This window comes from Lepus europaeus, chromosome 3 (assembly GCF_033115175.1).
Source record: "Lepus europaeus isolate LE1 chromosome 3, mLepTim1.pri, whole genome shotgun sequence".
Lineage (NCBI taxonomy): Eukaryota > Metazoa > Chordata > Mammalia > Lagomorpha > Leporidae > Lepus > Lepus europaeus.
The window spans coordinates 25,671,617-25,693,393 of record NC_084829.1 but is presented as its reverse complement, the minus strand read 5'-3'; the positions used below and the strand labels follow the sequence as shown (position 1 = coordinate 25,693,393).

The 21,777-nt window shown below is 44.6% G+C and overlaps 1 protein-coding gene across 2 annotated transcripts in view; it reads left to right on the top strand.

Annotated features, from left to right (window-relative positions):
- Positions 1 to 21,777, top strand: part of CAP2 (cyclase associated actin cytoskeleton regulatory protein 2) — a 163,796-nt gene that overhangs the window by 42,295 nt on the left and 99,724 nt on the right. The window contains exon 4 of one of the 2 annotated variants that reach the window (XM_062187370.1): positions 18,169 to 18,246. In XM_062187370.1, the coding sequence (XP_062043354.1) occupies positions 18,169 to 18,246 (78 nt within the window). The remainder of the gene's footprint in view (positions 1 to 18,168; positions 18,247 to 21,777) is intronic. The other variant, XM_062187371.1, reaches the window with a different exon arrangement.

Here is a 21,777-nt window from a genome sequence, read left to right as displayed (position 1 = left end):
TGGGTCCCTGAACCCATGCAGGAGACACGGAAGAAGCTCCCGACGCCTGGCTTTGGCCTGATGAAGCCCAGGCTGTTGCAACCATTTGGGGAGTGAATCAGCAGATGGGAGATCTCTCTCTGCCTCCTCATTTCTTCTGCCTTTCAAATAAATAAAATCTTTAAAAAAGAAAAGAAACCCTTCACAATGTAGGTTTTGGAGCAGCACTTATGTAATGCAAGATACTAGAAAAAAAATTCTTGCACCATACTTTTAGTTAAATGAAGAGGAAAAACAATGAAACAATAACAATAAATGAAAAATAGTTGTTTATTATAAATACTGGTGCCTGGAAGAATGTGCATTTCATTACAGAAAGACAAAGAAATGAGAATTTCTGTGCAGGGTCTGCATACTTTGAGCTGATGTTGAACCTGATTCCTTCCTACTTTCACTGCTGAACAAGATTTTTCTTTCTTTTTATGTGAGTGTATAGTTACACTCCTTTGATGCTTAGCAACCATTATAAGGGTAACCTTGGAATTCATGAGTGGGAGAGAAAAGGCAGGAAAAGAAATTTTCTGAGCATAGCTGAGCAGGAATTGAAAGCCAAGAGGGTAGGGTGATGGTACTTGCACCTAAGGAAGATTTACCTTATTAAAATTAAAAAAGGCTATGCATTGAATTGCTGATGGTTGTCATCCTTGTGGTGGGTGGGATTGCTCAAAACTTTTCCTTCCTAAATGTCCATGTCTTTTGAACATTTCATTACAAGTGTGTGTTACTTTTAGTATTGGAAGAGGAGGAAAGGAATACCAAATAAATCTTGGGATAGAGATACTGCCTGAAAGGAAGTTCACTGAGCAAGGAAAGGCAAAATGAAGAGACAATATGGGCAGCAAGATTCTGCACATGTTGCTGATTCTGCTCAGCTTGGTCACAGGGCACCCCAGTGCCATGGGAATCCTAGGAGCTTTCATGGTCAAGCGCGCATGGTGAAATCTCACTCTAGCTTGGTCGATGTGTGTAGGCATGGGCGCTGAATCTGGCTCTTAGTTAAATTTTATAGCCACTGCAGGTCAACTTTATTTCCCTGCCCATGTTCATTTCCCATTTGGGAGGTGATTGTGAAGAAGAGGAAAGAGAATTAACATTTGCTGAGGGGCTGGCACCGTGGCTTAACAGGCTAATCCTCCGCCTTGCGGCACCGGCCCACCGGGTTCTAGTCCCGGTTGGGGCACCGGATTCTATTCCGGCTGCCCCTCTTCCAGGCCAGCTCTCTGCTATGGCCCAGGAAGGCAGTGGAGGATGGCCCAAGTGCTTGGGCCCTGCACCTGCATGGGAGACCAGGAGAAGCACCTGGCTCCTGGCTTCGGATCAGCGTGATGCGCCGGCCGCAGCGGCCATTGGAGAGTGAACCAACGGCAAAAAGGAAGACCTTTCTCTGTCTCTCTCTCTCACTATCCACTCTGCCTGTCAAAAAAAAAAAAAATTGCCGAGAGCCTGTTCTGTGTCAGGCGCTCTGTACTGCTACCTGCAGACATGATTCATTCGATCATTAGGATAACCCTGGGGTTGACAACATTTAAGACAACCAAGCCTACAAAAGGTGACTTGCTTATGGCCATGCATCTAGTAAGGGGTAGAGTTGGATTCGACCTCTGGCCTACCTGCATCTGAATCTCAAGCTCATGGCATCTCTACAATACCACTCTTGCTTTCCAGTAGCTTCAGTCATTCTTTATTAATCTGCAGTTACTGAACTGCTATTGAAATCAAAGCTCTTCTATTAGCCAACCACTGGGTTAGTCCTCCAGAACCTGTCTTCTGCTTGGAAGTGAGGGGAATGTACAAGGGTACTTCAAGAAGTTCATGAAGGGGCTGGTGTTGTGGCACAGCAGGTTAAGCCACTGCCTGCGAGGCCAGCATCCCATATGGGCACCAGTTCGAGTCCTGGCTGCTCCACTTTCGATCCAGCTCCCTGATAATGTACCTGGGAAAGCAGAAGAGAATGCCCCAAGTACTTGGACCCTGGTACCCATGTGGGAGAACTGGAAGAAGCTCCTGGCTCCTGGCCCCTGGTTTGGGCCTGGCCCAGCCCTGGCCATTGCAGCCATTTGGGGAGTGAACCAGTGGATAGAAGATTCTCTCTCTCTCTATGTCTCTCTCTCTCTGTCTCTCTCTATCTCTGTTCCTCCTAACTCTGCCTTTCAAATAAAATTGGGAAAAAAAGTTCCTGGAAAGTTGAAGTAAGAGAAATTTTATTTTGGTGCAAAAAATAATTGCAATCCATGCATAGATTTTTCATAGTACATATTTTTCATGAACTTTTTGGAAGAACCCTGATACACATGAAATTTTTCTTCATCAAAAAAAAAACCTTTACCGGCTGGTGCCATGGCTCACTTGGCTAATCCTCCACCTGCGGCACCGGCACCCCAGGTTCTAGTCCTGGTTGGGGCACCGGATTCTGACCCGGTTGCTCCTCTTCCAGTCCAGCTCTCTGCTGTGGCCTGGGAAGGCAGTGGAGGATGGTCCAATTCCTTGGGCCCTGCACCCGCATGGGAGACCAGGAGGAAACACCTGGCTCCTGGCTTCGGATCGGTGCAGTGCGCTGGCCGTAGCGGCCAATGGGGTGTGAACCAACAGAAGGAAGACCTTTCTCTCTGTCTCTCTCTCTCTCTCTCTCACTGTCTAACTCTGCCTTTAAAAAAAAAAATCTTTACCTTTTAATTCCATTTTCCATGAACTTTTTGAAGTACCCTCAGATGAGCATGAAAAGTCAGATTAAGAATATGACTTAAATAGCATGGAGGGAAGGGACACACAGCCTTCTTGAATAAGGAGTGCCACGTGGGTCTGATTTCTCTGAGTGGTCTTAAGGCAGCCAAGTCTCCTACCCTTGCGTAGACCTAAGATTCATCAACTGGGAAGACTTTGCTGGCTGCCTAAGTTGAAAGATCTGGTTTAAACATGTTGGTAAAGTCTTTTAGATTCCTTAAGTGAGAGAACAACAAGTTGGAGAATTTGGAGAGGGGCCAGTCTGCCAAGTATTTTGTAGCTGCACAATGATTGAATTTGAAAATGAAGTTAATTTGGGAGAATGGTTTTGTTCAGAATACAAACTTGTAACAATATTCATGCCTGTCAGAGAAGCAAATGGATTTACAAATACAATGGTGTTTTCTTTCTTTTCCTATTCCTGTGCCCTGAGAAATATTGCTTTTACCTCTGAATTTCTTCACCCTATTTTATATCAATTGCAATTATTTGTTATTTAGAAGAGTTCTCTATCAAGCTTTTTCCATTACAAGGGTTGGTTTCATGTAATGGGTGCTGCAGACTTTTCTGCCCATACTGTGTGTGTAACCTGCTGTTTAACTCAGACCATATGTTCCAGGCCTCCTGCCGTGTCAGTAAATTCAGGTTCCATTTTTTTAAAAGTAATTTGAGGTCATTTTTTTTTAAGATTCATTTACTTATTTGAGAAGCAGAATTACGGACAGAGAGAGGGAGACAGGAGAGCTCTTCCATCCACTGGTTTACTCCCCAAATGGCCACTACGGCTGGAGCTGGGCCGATCGAAGCCAGGAGCCAGAAGCATCTTCCAGATCTCCCACATGGGTGCAGGGCCTCAAGCACGTGGGTCATCTTCCACTGCTTTCCCAGGTGCATTAGCAAGGAGCTAGATGGGAAGTGGAGTAGCTGGGACTGGAACCAGTGCCTATATGGGATGCCAGCACCACAAACTGAGGCTTAACCTGCTATGCCACAGCACCAGCCCCAACATTGTCATTTTTCATGAGTAGATAGTATTCATTACATGACTACACCATGATTGAGTTTAACAATCATAGTTGTGTGTAAGTAAAATAACTTACAAGCAAGAATGCAGGACCCAGATGAGGGCACAGCCCAGGTGTGACTCTGAGAAAGATTATCTCTTAAATTCTGTGCTCCAGGCCCCTCACTAACTTCATCCTGGTCCTGTCCCTGCAAGATGGTCATCTGCTGTTATTTATAATCATTTAAAAATCAGTGGCATTTGACTTATGTACACTTTTTTTTTCCTTTTTTTTATTTTTTGACAGGCAGAGTGGACAGTAAGAGAGAGAGAGACAGAGAGAAAGGTCTTCCTTTACTGCTGGTTCACCCTCAAATGGCCACCATGGCTGGCATGCTGCGGCCAGCACACCGTGCTGATCCGAAGGCAGGAGCCAGGTGCTTTTCCTGTTCTCCCATGGGGTGCAGGGCCCAAGCACTTGGGCCATCCTCCACTGCACTCCCTGGCCACAGCAGAGAGCTGGCCTGGAAGAGGGGCAACTGGGACAGAATCCGGCGCCCCGATCGGGACTAGAACCCGGTGTGCTGGTGCCGCAAGGCGGAGGATTAGCCTATTGAGCCACGCCACCGGCCATTATGTACACTTTTTACTCTATTATCATTCCTGACTGCCATGGATATGGAAACATTGTTTTATAATGATGCAGTTATTATCTCAAGGAAAATTCCTACAATTGGAAGTGCTAGGCTAATATTTATTGATTGGCAAATATTTACTGCCAAATTGTCCTCCTGTCCCCACCATCCATACACATAAAAAACACACACACACACACATACTGTACTAATTCATACTCTCACAGCATCTGAAGGTGCTTCAGGCTGTTCATTGGTAATTATTATTATTTTTTATTTATTTATTTGACAAGTAAAGTAATAGACAGTGAGAGAGAGACAGAGAGAAAGGTCTTCCTTCCATTGGTTTACTCCCCAAATGGCCGCCACGGCCGGCACTGCGCCAATCTAAAGCCGGGAGCCAGGTGCTTCTCCTGGTCTCCCATGCGGGTGCAGGGGCCCAAGCACCTTTCTCCACTGCCTTCCTGGGCCACAGCAGAGAGCTGGACTGGAAGAGGAGCAACCAGGACTAGAACCTGGCGCCCATATGGGTTGCCAGTGCCACAGGCAGAGGATTAACCAACTGAGCTATGGTGCTGGCCCCCATTGGTAATTATTAACTAAGAAAATAGGAATGGAAACTGCATGATTTGAATGAACAATGATATTCATGGCATTGAATGTATAAAATGCTTTACCCTGTACTGAACCAGCAGGAAAGTAAAAACAACCCTCATAAGTCATCCTTCTTGTAAAAAATAAAAATTATAAAGTCTACCTTTGATCCATTTGATGTACTGGGAAATTTGTTTAAACTGCCTTTTTGGTGTTTGATATGACACGTTTTGGATGGGTTTGGTAGGTGTTGAGGTCACCTTAACTAAGATTGGTAATGCACCTGAATAAGGGGTGTAACAGAGGACTGCAGGCATGCATGTAGAAGAAGATACTGGGGCTGTTTCTTGGTGTTAGAGGTGTGTGCTATGGCTGACGTAAATACTTCTGTGGGCTGGAAGTTACCAAGGCAACAGGCCTATTAATGAAGAATAAACCTCATTTATTATCGGTGCCTGAATGATGATTTTTTTTTTAATAAAGTGTACCTCATAGTCTTACACTGACATTCTCAACCTACCTACCCATCTTCCCTTTTCGGATTCAAGAGCTATTTAGCCTTGTTCAATCAGCATGCCTCCTAGCTCTGCCAATGAGTGTAGAATTCAGGAAAAACATCAGTAAACCGTAAGGGCAATAAAAATATTAATTTATAACAATTACCTAATATAAAATTATTGTCTTTTTGATACATGCTTTGGCTCAGGCAGAGCCTGAAATTGACTGTTACTTGGTTGTTACTTGAGCAGGCCAGAGTCTTTAAATTAACTTGTCTTTACGATTTAGTGGAATATTGCCAGCGTATTTTTTAAATAAGTGGAGTGTGACATTGCTGCTTCCTTATTCTAGTCAGGCTATAAATTTAGACTCCATTGTATTGTGCACGTTGGTATTTCAAAGGCAGCTGAGGTTGAGTCTTGGGCTTTATGAAATCCTCATTGTCCTGAAGAGCTGGAGAATCACATTAAGGAAGATGATGGTTAGAAATGATTGAGTGCCTAGCAGTGTGCTCTCTGAGTTCTGGAGAGAAGGAAATCTTTTATCCAAAAAGAACGCAGTTCCTTTAGATCTCTTTTTTTATGAGACTGTGTCATGTTTTGTCAAATTGACCCCATGGGGAAGTTACCTTGGGTTTGTTTTCAGTTTGTTTTCCATCACTATAGCAGAATTTCCTGAGGCAGTCCAGCATTTTTTTGTTTCTTTTTTAGAAAGCTTTTATTTAATAAGTATAAATTTCATAGGTAGAGCTTTAGAAATATAGCGGTTCTTCCCTCCATAACCACCCTCCCACCCCCACTCCCATCCCACCTCGTACCCTCTCTCCCATCCCATTGATCATGAAGATTCATTTTTAATTATCTTTATATACAGAAGATCAACTCTACACTAATTAAGATTTCAACAATTTGCACCCACAAAGACACACAAAGTATAAAGTACTGTTTGAAGAAAAGTTTTACTGTTAATTCTCATAGTACAACTCATTAAGGACAGAGGTCCTACATGGGGAGTAAGTGCACAGTGACTCCTGTCATTGATTTTTTTAAAAAACAATTTTTTTTTATTTGACAGGTAGAGTTATAGACAGTGAGAGAGAGAGAGAGAAAGGTCTTCCTTCCGTTGGTTCACTCCCCAAATGGCCACTATGACTGGTGCTGCGCTGATCCAAAGCCAGGAGCTAGGCGCTTCCTCCTGGTCTCCCATGCAGGTGCAGGGGCCCAAGCACCTGGGCCATCCTCCACTGCCTTCCCGGGCCACAGCAGAGAGCTGGACTGGAAGAGGAGCAACCGGGACTAGAACCCAGCACTCATATGGGATGCTGGCGCCGCAGGCGGAGGATTAACCAAGTGAGCCATGCGCCAGCCCCCCCCCTCCCGTTGTTGATTTAACAATTGACACTCTTATTTATGATGTCAGTGATCACCTGAGGCTCTTGTCATGAGCAGTCAAGGCTATGGAAGCCTTTTGAGTCCACGAACTTCGACCTTATTTAGACAAGGCCATAGTCAAAGTGGAAGTTCTGTCCTCCCTTCAGAGAAAGGTACCTTCTTCTTTGATGGCCCCTTCTTTCCACTTGGATCTCACTCACAGAGATCCTTCATGTAGGTCATTTTTTGCCACAGTGTCTTGACTTTCCATGCCTGAAATGCTCTCATGGGCTTTTCAGCAAGATCTGAATGCCTTAAGGGCTGATTCTGAGGCCTGAGTGCTATTTAGGGCATTTGTCATTTGATGAGTCTGCTGTGTATCCCACTTCCCATATTGGATCATTCTCTCCTTTTTAATTCTATCTTTGTTATTAGCAGACACTTGGTCTTATTTATGTGATCTCTTTGACACTTATTCCTATCTATATGATCAGTTACGCACTTAAAATGATCATTTTAACTAGTAAGATGGCATTAGTACCAACCAACTCAAAGGGATTTGGAGTCCCATGGAAAGTTTTTAGCTTTACCCTTAGGGGTAAGTCTGAGGGAACAGTGCCATGTATATCTCCTCCCTCTCTTATCCCCACTCTTATTTTTTACAGGGACCAATTTTCTACTGGATTTAAACATCTACGAATAATTCTGTGTTAAGTAAAGGGTTTAACCAATGGTATTAATAGAAAAAGAAAGTAGTAAAAAAAAATAAAATGATAAACCATTCCTCGATAGTCAGGACAAGGCTGATCAAGTCGTTTCTCATAGTGTCAGTTTCACTTCTACAGGTTTCCTTTTAGGTGCTCAGTTGTCACAGATCAGGGAGTACATATAATATTTGTTCCTTTGGGACCTGAGGCAGTCTAGCTTTATAAAGAAAAGAGATTTATTTTACTTACAGTTTCATAGGTTGGAGGGCAAGGGGCTGCTATGGGCTCAGCCCTGGTGACGGACCTGTTGGCTGGGCATAACCATGTGGATGGTAGTGGTGGGAGCATGGTGGAAGGAGCACATCTCATAAAAGGAAAGGCAGAGATTTGAGAGTCAGGTTGAGGCTTCTGTAGCAATTTGCTGTCACAAGAACTTACTCCGGGAGACCAGTATTCCCTTCCAGGCTAAGAACCCCCCCAAGACCCCACCTCTTAAAGCTTCCATCAGCTCGACGTCACCCCCTTAGGGACCAAGCTCCCAGCACATGAACCTTTAGGGAACAAACCACTTGTAAATCATAGCAGTTGATGATATCTGCAGTCCATTCCTGTTCATAGTAGAGGTTTGTTGTCTGCACCACACAATTAGCATACTTATTACATGCATACCCTGATTATTCTCTGGGTTCATGCTTTGTTTCTCTTGACTTCTACCTTATATGACATCTAGGCACACTCTAAGCACTCTCAACATACTTTTGGGTTGTGAAATTAAATAAGCTTGTGTTTTATTCAGTTATATCTTTTCAATAAAAGTTTTCTAACAGAAATGTTTGAGGTAGGAAAATTTGACAGTCAATGTAGAGACCTGCTTCCATGATAACCATGGCATATATATTTCCTGAGGACATTGGTCAAGCTCTAATAAATCATTCATTGTACAATCGTTTTTTCCTCCTAGATAAGATAGAATTGTACTGTAATCTGTGCTGGGCATTTACTTATATGGGACAAGTGACAGCTTGCACTGGCAGGTACAGGCAGCCCAGGTGAGATGATGGGCCAGACACAGCCCAAGCAGAGCTTGGCCCTTCTCCTATCTCACTGTAGCAATTTTGGATTCAACTGCAAATAGCAGTCAGTCTGATTTCTCGTGTCTTAGCTCTTAGCTGCAGACTGTGTTACTGACAAAACAGATTTTGCCCTCACAACAAGTTTAAGCAGAAGCAGACAGACAAGCCTTTGCTGGTGGTAATCCTGACTTGTTGCTTTGTGCCCTTTCGTAATGGCACACTGGGAAGAGAGAGTGGCTTCCCAGAGTTATTGTGCAAAATGGGCAAAAGTCCGTGGGAACAAAAAAAAAGTCATAGCAAGAAACATTCCGTATTTGTATGTTTTATTCTTCACTGTGATGGCGTGGAGAGGGAAGTTTGGGTTGTTGCTTTAACCCTCACCTCCAACGTCTATAGACAAGCACAATGTCTACAGCAAGCACAAAGAATACAATATCACGTAGTGAGGATAAATGCATCATTAGAGAACTTTACCATTTTTACTAAGCTGAAACCCTGCTCATCAGATTCTCAGGGGTCCCCCATAGCACGTGCCACCATCCTTTCCACCAGGTAACTGCCTGATGCCACTCCCACCCAGGTGTCCCAAACACACACTCACTTAATGGGAAGATGGTCTGTCACCAAGAGGATGCAGCTGAGGTGGGAGCTCTATAATGTTGCCTGAAACTTGAAACTGAGTAATATTTTTCTTAAAAATTTTTTTATTTATTTATTTGAAACACAGAGTAACAGAGAGAGAGACACACAGAGAGAAATCTTCCATCTGCTGGTTCACTCCCCAGATGGCCACAACAGCCAGAACTGGGCCAGGCCAAAGCCAGGAGCTTCATCTGGGTCTCCTACGTGGGTAGAAGGGGCCAAGGTGCTGGGGAGTCTTCTGTTACTTTCCCAGAGAAAGAGAGAGGGAGAGATAGAGAGAGAAAGAGAGAGAGAATAAGAGACCTTCTATCTGCTGGTTCACTCCCCAGATGGCCATAATGGCCAGAGATGGACCAGGCAGAAGCCAGAAACCAGAAGCTTCATCCAGGTCTCCCATGTGGGTGGCAGGGACCCAAGTACTTGATCCATCTTCTGCTGCTTTTCCAGGTCATTAGCAGAGAGCAGGATCAGAAGTGGAGCAGCGAGAACATGAACCAGCATCCATAAAAGAAAACACTGTAGGGCGTGAAGCACTCTTGGTGACTTTGGAGAACCTGTCTCTTCAGGGTCAGATGCTATGGGCCAGGGAACCACCTCCCACCCTTAGCGTTATTGATTCATTGCTGGATTGGTATCACTGGAGACAGCATCAGAAACAACCAGGGAACTCATTTCTGTCCTTTATCTTTGAGGAGGGTCATATCCCTATCTAGTGCTCTGGGCACTCACCATTAAAGTCACTGCTGGATTTCATTATGTCAAGTGGCCTGCACCTAGTGCCGGGATCCTTGTCCAGCATTAAGTAGCTATATGCCATATGCTGTATTCAATGCTATGATACAAAATAACAGACAGCACATAGAATTGTGACTCTTTAAGGACTTCCTGTGTCATTGAGGAAACAGGAAAGAACCCATCCACACAGAGTTAACCCAGTGGTAAGTAGTGTGAAATTAGGGAGCAGGCAGAAGGCCAGGGTCAGTAGACCCCACTCCTATCCTATCTCATCCCATCAACGTTGGGAAATTCATCAGCCTGTCCACATCCCAATTTCTTTTTCCAAGGGCCAACAGAGCTGTGTGAGGCAGGTTCAGAGTCTATAAATAGATTTCTTTCCCAGGGCTCTTTCGAGAAGAGTCCTGGAGTACTTGGGAGACCACCCCGGCCGGAGCAGGGAGTACTTCAGAGGAGTCGTGACTGTGGTGCCAGAAGATGAGGGTCCATTTGTGCATGGCTTTGGATGCCAGGAGAAGTTGTGGACTCGATCCAAACCCTTTGTAAGAAATGAGAACCCTCGGAGTGATGATGGGAAAATAGGCATCAAGTGCTCTCTGTGAGTGGTAAGGGATGTAGCAGTCTTGCCTTGGCCTGCAGTATCTGCTCCCAAACACCATTAGCACATTTTTTACCCAGGGCTCTTGTTTTCTCTCCTCTCCCTCCTTTCTTTGTGCTTTCTGATTACCATGGCTGCCTGCACTCAACGCCGAAGCAAAGTGCTCACGCCGCCGTTCTATAAATATCCTTTGGTAGTGAGAGTTCCCATGACTGGTTGGCTCATGCACACCGCTCTTCTTCCAATAGGCAAGCAGTGGTAGCTGTAGAGTCTCGCTGTGTTTTCCAAAGAAACATTAGCCTGATGCAGTTGTATTTAGCTCTCTCCACCTGCATTGTCCTCACCCATGTTTGCTTCCTTCCCATTTTGTGTGCTTCAGGTCTCCCCCTGACGATAAAAGAGAGCTAGGAATGAATCAGGAGTCAGGAATTCTTGCCTCATTTTGGCCACTAACTGGCCTTATGACCTTGTATAAAAAACTTCATTTATTTTCCAGACTTTCATCCCCGCACTTGAAAAAGTGCCAGGGTTGAATGGAATGAGCCCTCTGGGATGATATTGAGTCTGTAGTTCTCCTATGCTATTTTGCTAACTCAGCTATTAATGAAAATAAGATAGAAAAGAGAGACAAAAGATAGGAGGTATCATTTAGACCAGTGGTTTGCAAAGTATAGTGTCTGAGCTGCAGGCATCAGCCTCACCCGAGAACTCGTTAGAAATGCAGGAGGGAGCGTCTGGAGCAGTGGTTAAGAAGCTCCTTGGGGTGCCTGGGTCGCATTTTGGAGTGCCTACATTAGAGTCCCAGCCCCTCTCTCAACTCCAGCTTCCTGCTAGTGTGCACCCCTATGAGGCAGCGATGAGAGTACAAGGACGTGGGTTCCTGCCACCCCTATGGGACATCCAGATGGAGTCCCTGGCTCCTTGCTTCTGTTTGGCTCAACCCTGGCTGTTTGGGAAGTGAACCAGTGGATGGGAAACTCACTCACTCTCTCTCACTCGCTCACTTTCAAGTAAATAAAATAAAATATTTTTTTGAAAAAGATATGCAAAGGCTTTGGCCTATCCAAAACTCTGTGGGAGGGACTCAGCAATCTGTTTTAACAAACTCTCCAGGTGATCCTGATACATGCACAAGGTTAAGAACCGCTGACTTAAGCCTTCTGTGAGGTTCATAGTCTGTCAGCTCAGATAACTTTCATGATCTGACTTTGCGGTCGGTGCTTATGGTCTGGCCTACAAAAGTAAGCACCTTCAGTCTTGTTTTCAGCAAAATCAGGAACAGGTGAAATTTATCTTTGGCATCCAGTCACTTCTTTTTATGAGCCCAGTCTCTTGTCTTGTTTTCATTATTAGATCGCTCTTTACCTCTTGATTGGAACTCAAGGCACTTCTCCTTTAGAGTAGTGTAGAGGCCCCTAAAGAATACACTGGCATTGAGGAGAAGGGGCAGTGGGTATGTGGTGCAGCCATTAAGACATCGTTTAGGATGCCCACATCCCATGTTGCAGTGACTGGGTTCCGGTACCAGCTCCACTCTTGATTCCAGTTTCTTGCTACTGTGCATCCTGAGAGGCAGCAGGTGGTGGCCCAAGTAGTGGGGTCCCTGCTTCCCATGTGGGATATCTGGGTTGAGTTCTTAGCTCCTGTGGAAATTTGGGGAGTGTACCAAAATCCATGTGTGTATGTGTGTGTATAAGTGTGTGTCTGCCTGTCAAATAAAAGTTTTTAAAAATAAATAATATGAAAACACAGTATTTCTAATTCTGAAATAGAGGACACTGGTAGGCCACTTTGGGGGGGGTGTCTGTGGGGATGGCGTGGGCAGTGGCCTCTCAGGGTCTGACAGTTGTACTGAGTCAATAATAGATGTCCATCTCCTGTCCTTGTCAGAGGAGGAAGGGCCCCGTTCCCTTTGCCATCTAGCTCTCAGCAAGAGAGTCAGTGTGGTTCTAGAAGGTTCTGGAAGTGCCTCTAACATGGGCCCCCAGGCCGCATGGTTTTCTCATCTTCCACGTCTTGCCTGTGCCCTTGCCTCTGGTTTCAGCTGTCTGTTTTGCCTCCCACATGGGAGTTTGCAGCCTATAGTTTTTCCAGCTAACAATGCAAAGCTTTGATGAGTATTCTGACATCAATTGGGCTTCCCCAGGGAGCCAGCTCTGTCTCCCAAGAGGACTGGAGGAAAACAAGTCATATTTAGCTGAGGTCTCCTTGCTGACTCTCAAAGGCTTTAAACTGGTTGCTAACATTCATTCAACACTCTTCACTCTTGGACCACAGAACAGTAGATGTTCCAGCAACCTGTGTGTCCCAGAACCCCAGTTGCCCAAGCGCTGGTTGATGGAATTCAAACAAAATGCTGGACTTTTACCAGAATGCTCTTTCCTTTCCGTACACACGTGCTCACAGGCAGCTGAATGCACACGTCCCCCTCTCAAAGGCCCCGGAGGCTCTCTGAGCCCTGCACACGTGTGATGGACACACTCAGCAAAAACCATCGATTATTTGTCGTTCCTGAAAAGCCCCTACGTTTGGCTTTTCCTTTCACAATGTCGGGAACTGCCTGCGTGAGCCAGATTCTCCCTTTCCAGTTATCAGACTCAGCAGGTTCAGTAAAATTGCTCCTAACCAGGGTGCTGTCTGATGGGGGGAGGGGGGGGTCATGGAACTTTCCAGAAAGAAGAAGCAAGTGGACCAGAATATCTCAAGTTGGAATGAAAGTCCTTCGACATGTGGACTGATGAGGTTAACAGAGAACGTGGGTTAGTATTTATGAATTATGCCCAGACTTCCATGGAGCTGAAAGGAGAGGGGTGCAGTCTAATCCTTAGAAAGGTTTTGTCTACATAAGCCAAATGAAAAGGGAGCCGACGTCTACTTGTTCAGCCTTTGTGGCTCCAGCCTCAGCCCTATTGTTGAGTAAAAGACCATTTGGAGAAAGAGACTAGTTAGTGAAATTCGCCAACTTCGAAAATCAGAACTTGCCAGAAAATCACTCTATGAGCAACAGGCTAAACGTTGTTACCAGGGAAAATAAAAAAGGCTGATGACAGTGTTCATCCTGGGATAACTGCAAAATATTGTTCATGCCACCTTGCGCTGCAGAAGTCACGGTTCCCACAGCAACCACAACTCCATCGACTCTGGAAGGCTTAGCACGGATGAAGACAGCGGAGGCTGCTGGGAGAGCTGCAGTTGCTTTATTTTTAGTCAAGCTGTGGAAAGTTGTATTTTGTAGTTTTTTTTTTTCTTTAAAAAATGGCCATTACAGACTGACAAGAGTCCTTCTGAATCGCTGTGAAAAGACATATTTGATACATGGCAAAGCATTCATGTTGCTCAGAGCTAGCTTCACATTCTGCAGATCGTAATGGCTGACAGTACAGTGAGATTTGAAATCCCTCCGTTCTTCCCCAAGGAATATCCGACATCTGAGTATTTTGAGCAATGTAGTCACTGAATCCGAAGATCAGGACAAAGAGAAGATAGTGCCCTGCACTTCAGTGGCAGGTGTTTGGTCCAGCAGTTAAGATGCCGCTTGGGATACCTACATCCGATATGGGAGTGCCTGATTCAAGTCCCAGCTCCTCCTCTTCCAATCCAGTTTCCTGCTAATGTGCACAATGGGAGGCAGAGGGTGATGGCTCAAGCGGTTGGGCCCTTGCCATCCGTGCCACACATATGGGACACCCAGATTGGGTTCCTGGCCTGGGTCGGTTAACTAATTCTCAGAAGAATGAGCTGCATCTGAAGACTCCAGTGAAGACTGGGCATCACCTTAGCCGAGCTGCTCCTTTTCCTAACCCCTGGCTCATCCAACCTAGAAGAGTAGAGAGAGCCTGCAAAGCATTTAGCCCTCAAACTGCTACTCAAAAGGGAGGAGACACTGCTTTCTAGGGGCTACAAGAGCCTCAAGGAATTACCACATTTTATCAGAAAAATTAAAGTATCTGGACAGAGCTCATGAAGCATACGCAAGATAGAAGAGAATTGGCATGGCAGCTACAGCTAGTAGGAACCAGCATGCAAAGTAGACAGATAGAGCTCACCCCTGAGGAAGATGGAAATGTAGGAAAGAGAAGCAGTTTCTTCACAATGGTTTAATAAGGGGATCACCTACATTCTCCAAACTTAAGAGTATAAAAGCATTTTTAAAAATAGTTTAAAGACAAGGTGGTAAAACAATATGAATGAAGAGAAAAAAGAAATAGGAAGTCTAACAAACCAAGAACCATATATGCTAATATGGAAATATAGATAACTTAGAAGCATTGTGTAGGATGCCAGTTGAAAATTTGCTGACAACAGGGAAAAAGTGTTCATATAATGGTAGTGAATACAGATGACAGACAAGGACATTAAACACAGAGATAATCTGAAAGATATGAAGACATGCAAATATTATACAATATGAGGATAATGATCGGAGTCCCTCAGTAGAGGCTATAACAAATGGGACAGAAGATGTATTGAAAAAACTATAAGAAGAAAATTTCCCAGAGATGGAAAAAGGACCAAGTCTATTCCAGGGGCTAAAATATAGAATGCTCAAGACCCAAACATATCTCAGAGGAGCTATTAAACCTCAAGGACAAGGAAATAATTCTTTAGGTGTCGAGCCAGAATAAGTCAATTTCCTAAAGGGGAGTAAAAAGTCAAGCTCAGCTCGGGCATCTGCACTGCCACTTCTAGTGCCACGCTATCTGAGAACACAGAAGGAAGTGACCCAGAGGAAGTATCCAGACAAGACATGAGAATGCAAAGACAACAGGAGGGCATGCTCAAACCTGAAAGAACTGAAGCTTTTAGTGAAGAAAATACTTGATATGGACAGTGCAGCCAATTATAAACATAGCGAAGGACCAGTGTTGTGGAGCCGTGGGTTAAGCCACTGCCCGTGATGCTGACATCCCGTATGGGTGCTAGTTGGAGTCCCAGCTGCTCCACTTCCAATCCAGCTCCCTGCTAATGCATGTGGGAAAGCAGGGGAACATGGCTCAAGTACTTGGGCCTCTGCCATCCACATGGGAGACCTGGATACAGTTCCATTTGGGGAGTGAACCAGCAGTTGGAAGATCTCTCTCTCTCTCTCTCTCTCTCTCTCTCTCTCTGTCTCTCCCAACCCCCCATTACTCTTTCTTTAAAATAAAATTAAATAAATCTTTGAAAAAATACATCAAAATAATTTGGAAATGGAGACACTATTTAAACTGCTAGGGTGGTTTAAATGTGGAAGTACTACTAAACAACAGTGGAAACTAATGTTGCAGACTGAATATGAATGTCATCAACTGGACAAAATAATAACTGAAAAATATGGAAAACAGGAGGCCAGAAATGGAAAAATGTAAAAGTACTTCTGTTCTCATCTTTCCCAGGAAGTTGACCAATACTGTCTAAAATTATTTTATCTACAATGCAAAAACATTTCCAGCTTATTAATATTTTGTATATTTTTACCTTAGATCAATCATTTAGGAAATAATAACTTCTAATACAGGGAGTTTTCTTTGAACTTTAACAGTTCTTTTTCTTTTTCATCTCTACTATTCAACAATAATTTTTTAAAGAGTTATTTATTTATTTGAAAGGCAGAGTTACAGAGGCAGAGAGAGAGAGAGATATCCATCTACTGGTTCAGTCCCCAAATGGCTACAACAGCTGAAGCTGGGCTGATCCGAAGCCAGGAGCCAGGAGCTTCTTCCAGGTCTCCCATGTGGGTGCAGGGGCCCAAGGACTTGGGTCATCTTCTACTGCTTTCCCAGGCCATAGCAGAGAGCTGGGTCAGAAGTGAAGCAACCAGGACCCAAACTGGTGCCCATATGGGATGCTGGCACTGCAGGTGGCAGCTTTACCTGCTATGCCACAGCACCATCCCCTGAATAATAATTAAATGTTATGCTTTTTTAAAAAGAATATGAACACTAGGTATGTCTCCATTCTGTAAGTCTGAACATATTTTTTTTTCTCTGAACATATTCTTAAGCAGTGGTTGCAATGACGTCATCTAACGTTGCTAATGATCACTTCCAGGTTGTGAGTTATTTTTTGAAAAACTAATCTTTGAATGTTTCTGCATTAAAAAATATTCTAAATCAGTATGCCTTATCTTGTGAAAACAACTAAATTTTCTTAAAAGCTAGAGAAAATTTGCAAAAAAGTTAGTTAATGCTGGGTGATATAGGTGAGATTATTGTCTTCCTGGTACATTTCTGTAGTTTTTTTTTTGTTTGTTTGTTTGTTTGTTTGTTTTTTTTTTTTTAAGTAAAGCATCAGGAGCAACAGGAGCGAGTAGAGGGTAAGGATAGGAGAGTGTGTGTTTGAGGGTACTACGTCTGCACAGATCATTTTGATGGAAGGGTTGAGTCCAGCTGGGGCCCCATGCAACATTAAAAAAATCTCTTTCAGGCCAGCGCCACGGCTCACTAGGCTAATCCTCCACCTTGCGGCGCCGGCACACCGGGTTCTAGTCCCGGTCGGAGCACCGGATTCTGTCCCGGTTGCCCCTCTTCCAGGCCAGCTCTCTGCTGTGGCCAGGGAGTGCAGTGGAGGATGGCCCAAGTGCTTGGGCCCTGCACCCGCATGGGAGACCAGGAGAAGCACCTGGCTCCTGCCATCAGATCAGTGCGGTGCGCCGGCTGCAGCGCGCCAGCTGCGGCGGCCATTGGAGGGTGAACCAACAGCAATGGAAGACCTTTCTCTCTGTCTCTCTCCCTCTCTGACTGTCCACTCTGCCTGTCAAAAAAAAAAAAAAAAAAATCTCTTCCAGAACTATCATAGTGAGGAATCATAGAAGACATTGTCTCTAGGTGAGTTAAAGAACGATCCTCCTTCCACTGGAAGGAATAGAACAGATTCGGGACCCAGTGTGAAAGAGTCATGCTTTGAAAATAATGGCACTTTGGGACTCAAATATTTCTTCGCAGCTTTATTGAGATAGCATTCACACCTGTAACATTCACCCTTTTTAAGTCAGTCTCATATATTTTTAAGCAGTCTCATATATTCCCCATGTGGTGAAGTGATCACCACTGCCTAACTCCAGAACATTCTTCTCACCATCAGAAGAAACCCCAAGCCCATTAGCGGTCACTGCCCCACCCCCCATAACTCCCTCCTGGCAACCCCTGGCAACCACTAATCTACTTTCTGTCTCTGTAGATGTGCTTATTCCGAACATTCCCTATAAACGGGATCATACGAATATGCTCTTTTGTGGCTGGCTTCATTCACTCAGCATAATGTTTTCAGGCTTCTTCTGTGTTGAAGCACGTGTCAGTCCTTCATTTCTTTGGAATGCTGAATCATGGTCTGTTGTGTGGATCCATCACGGTTTGTTTAGCGACTCATCAGTGGGTGGGCATTCGGCTTGCTTCCCTGTGTTGGCTCCAAAGAATAATGCTGCTGCGAGCATTCATTTGCAAGCTCTGCATGGATATCTTTTTCCATTTTTCTTGGGCATGTCCCTAGGGGCAGAATTACTGAGTCCTATGGTGGGTGACTCTCTGGTTAAGAGCTCTTAACATTGAAACCGCCTTCTCCATCTTTGTTCCCAGGCAGAAATGGTGCACAGTGCTTTCCAGGCGCAGCGGGCATTCCTTCTCATGGCCTCTCAGTACCAACAACCCCAGGAGGTAAGAGCTCACCCAGAGGAACAGGGCTGCCAAGGGAAGGGGCTCCTCAGGCAGGAAACAAGGAGCCAGCAGAACCTTTTACCTGTGAGAGACACCCCCAACATGAGACTTGGAGTATGAGCAAATTCTCTGTCTAATATGAGTCATGCTAAGGAACATTTCTTCTGTATTCATAATCTTAGTAAACACGTTTTTTAAAAAATGTATACCAATTGCAAAAAAAAAAAAAGAAGCACTCTCTCTGTCTAATGACTACTGATAAGCATGTTATAGTTGTGACCAAATTATGCTGTCACAATCGACATCATCAGTTTAAGCCATCTGTTTATGTCATCTGTATCCTGTTCTTATTAGTTTTATAATCCAGGAAGCGTTTGGTACAGATTTTTAGTTCCAGTTCTGTGCTGCTTTGTTTTCAAAGACTGTTCGCCTCTAGGATCATCTGTAAATTCTGTGTGTGATTTGATTCGCTCCAGAGTGGTGAGTAGCATCTATAGGCTGACTCAGTGCTTCTCCAATGCCTTGGGTTTTTGGACACCTAAGGAGCTTAGGAGCTTCAGTGCAGAGTCTGATTCATGACGCTGGGATAGGTCTGAGATTCTGCATTTAATATTAAACTCCTCGGTGATGATGGTGCTGATCCCTGTTCTAAAGTCACCAGAACTGGAGAGAATCTCCAAGAATCTCTAAGTACCAGGGGGCTTCAAAACATTTGTGGAAAACAGAATGAAAAAAATAAGTTTATTATTGGTGCAAAAAACTTTGAAATCCATGCATATGGGGCCTTCAAAACATTCAAGGAAAATGTGGATTGTGAAAAAAATAGGCATGGGTTTCAGATCGCTTTGCACCGAAATAAACCTGTCTTTGCATTCCATTGTCCATATAGTTCTTGAAGGCTCCTTATCCTTAGGCATATCCCATCTGTCCTTTCTCTGACTTCATGAACGTGAATCAGTCTTTCTTAAGTTAAAGATATTTAAATATGTTAGAGGATTTGATGCTAAATGCAACAGTGTTGCCAGTGCAGGTTGAGTATCTTGTTTCTGAATCATGGCAACCAGAAGTGTTTCAGGTTTGGGATTCTTTTCAGACTTTGGAAAATTTGCATATGCATATGCACAAGCGTATGCATAATGAGATTTCTTGGCCATGGGACCAAAGTCGCAACATGAAATTTGTTTGTGTTTTATATATACTTCATACACCTAACCTGAAAGTGATCTTAGAGTATATTTTTAATAATTTGGGGCAGGAAACAAAGTTCCATGGTATGAAATTTTCCCCTTGTGGCACTGAGTGCTTCCAATTTTGGAGCATTTTGTATTTCACATTTTGAATTAGGGATACTCAATCTATAGTATGATGTTAATGACTTTTAACCTACTGTAACATTGCCATGTAAGGCCCAGAATAAATTTGTGTATGCAAATGACAAGAGCAGATCTTAAGAGCAAAGTGGTGGCTGGGGATTCTTCTCATTTTCTAGGGCACTAAGACTTTCCTATTCTGTAAACCCAGGCCCCACTACCACCTGCCTGAACCACTGACATTGCGTCATGCAGTTGCATTCCCTCTACCAAGGGTTCATAACTACATTATTTTGACCAAGTTGATCACGTAATGAATGCAAGTTTTCATTGAAAAGTAGAGCTATTGCTAGCAAACCTTGTCAGATAGGAAAAAATAAAACTTGTTCATTTGGCTATATAATCTGTATCTAAATTTTGGTAACAATTATAAAAATTAAAAGATGTGTGGAGCATTTGCTGTGATACAATAGTTTAAATGTGATTACTCACTTTGAGTTCCAAAGCAAAGTCATGAAAATACAGAAGCTGGCCAGCGCCACGGCTCAATTGGCTAATCCTCCGCCTGCGGCGCCAGCACACCAGATTCTAGTCCCGGTTGCGGTGACGAGTACTAGTCCCAGTTGCTCCTCTTCCAGGCCAGCTCTCTGCTGTGGCCCGGGAGTGCAGTGGAGGATGGCTCAAGTGCTTGAGCCCCTGCACCTGCATGGGAGACCGGGAGGAAGCACCTGGCTCCTGGCTTCAGATCGGTGCAGCAGCAGCCGTGGCGGCCATTAGGGGAGTGAACCAATGGAAGGAAGACCTTTCTCTCTCTCACTGTTTATAACTCTCTCTCTCTGTCTCTCTCTGTCACTGTCTAATTCTGCCTGGCCAAAAAAAAAAAAAAAAAGAAAGAAAGAAAGAAAATACAGAAGCTGAGCTGAGAGTCCTGAGAATCCAAGACTTTGACCTTCAGGGACGGATACTCAGCTCCATTAAGGGGCAAGAACTAATACCCTAGATCCCCTCCCTAGCATAGTCATTCCTATCCTTTCCTGCACAGTGGAACCAACTGGAAAGTTTCTTAAAATAGCCATGCCTGGGTCCCACTCAGTGGGTTTTGACTTAGTTGGTCTGAGGAGTGGCCTCTGCTTTGAGAGTTGTGTGATCCTCCAGGTGAGTCTGGCATAACCAGAGCTGGGTGTGTGGCTCCCCCCATGTGCTGTAAGGAGTTGATGCACAGTCTGGGTAAGGGGCCGTCTAGGGATGGAAATGTTCTGTGAGTCACTGTGGATGCATTTTTCTCCTTGGCCTTCTCAAACCCTCTTGATGGAAGAGGAACGTGAAACTAGGAAGTCATGGTTTGATGCACGTTTTCTGTTCCTGACGTGGAAAGATGGGTGATTTCAGTGGAGAGTGGCCTTCCTCACTGCTGCTCCACACAGGCCCTTCCCCAAGTCCAGAGCGAGAGGCCTCCCTGTTGGCCTTGGAGACCTTGCACAGAAAAGGCACTCACTAAATCTTGGATGAAGATGCAAACCAATGAAAACAATGGACGGATGCCCTGGGTCTGTGATATCCCACAGGAAGCAAGGGGTTGGACTGCTGATTGTCTTCATGTGTGGCTGTGCAGGCACCTGGGTGTATGATCTGATTCTGATTCATTCCTGATGAAAGGGAGAGGTGGATTCCCAGGGAGGCACAGCCAGGAATGTCCCCATGGCACTTCTTTCTCATGGTTTTCCCATGCAGCAAGGCTCAGGAGCATCGGGGTGGCAGAACGCAAAGCAGTGTTGCTGCCTCTCTGCCTTTCTGTCCTCCCCTTCTCCTTCCTCGTCCTCTTCCTTGTCCTCAGATCTGCCCTGGAGCATCCACCTGCTAGAAAAGTAGGTTTGACAGGTCACCACCACAGTGAGGAACACAGTCCATGGCCGCCCTGTGCGTAAGAACATTATGGTATAACACATCGCATTTTCTCATGGGAACAGTATTATAATTGTCCTTGTCTTCCGCTTAAGAATCATCTTCTGTAATTTCAGCTCCTGTTGATATTCAGCAGGGATTGTCAAGAAAACTTTAGTGTGCATGCACATTCCGTGAAGGGTTGCTAAAATAGAAATTGCTGGGTCTCACTCTCAGAGTTCCCCATTCAATTGGTCTGGGTTCAGCCCTGGTAATCTGGAGCTCTAAAGAATCTTCATTGAGGGACCAGTGTTGTGGCAAAGCTGCCACCTGCAATGCC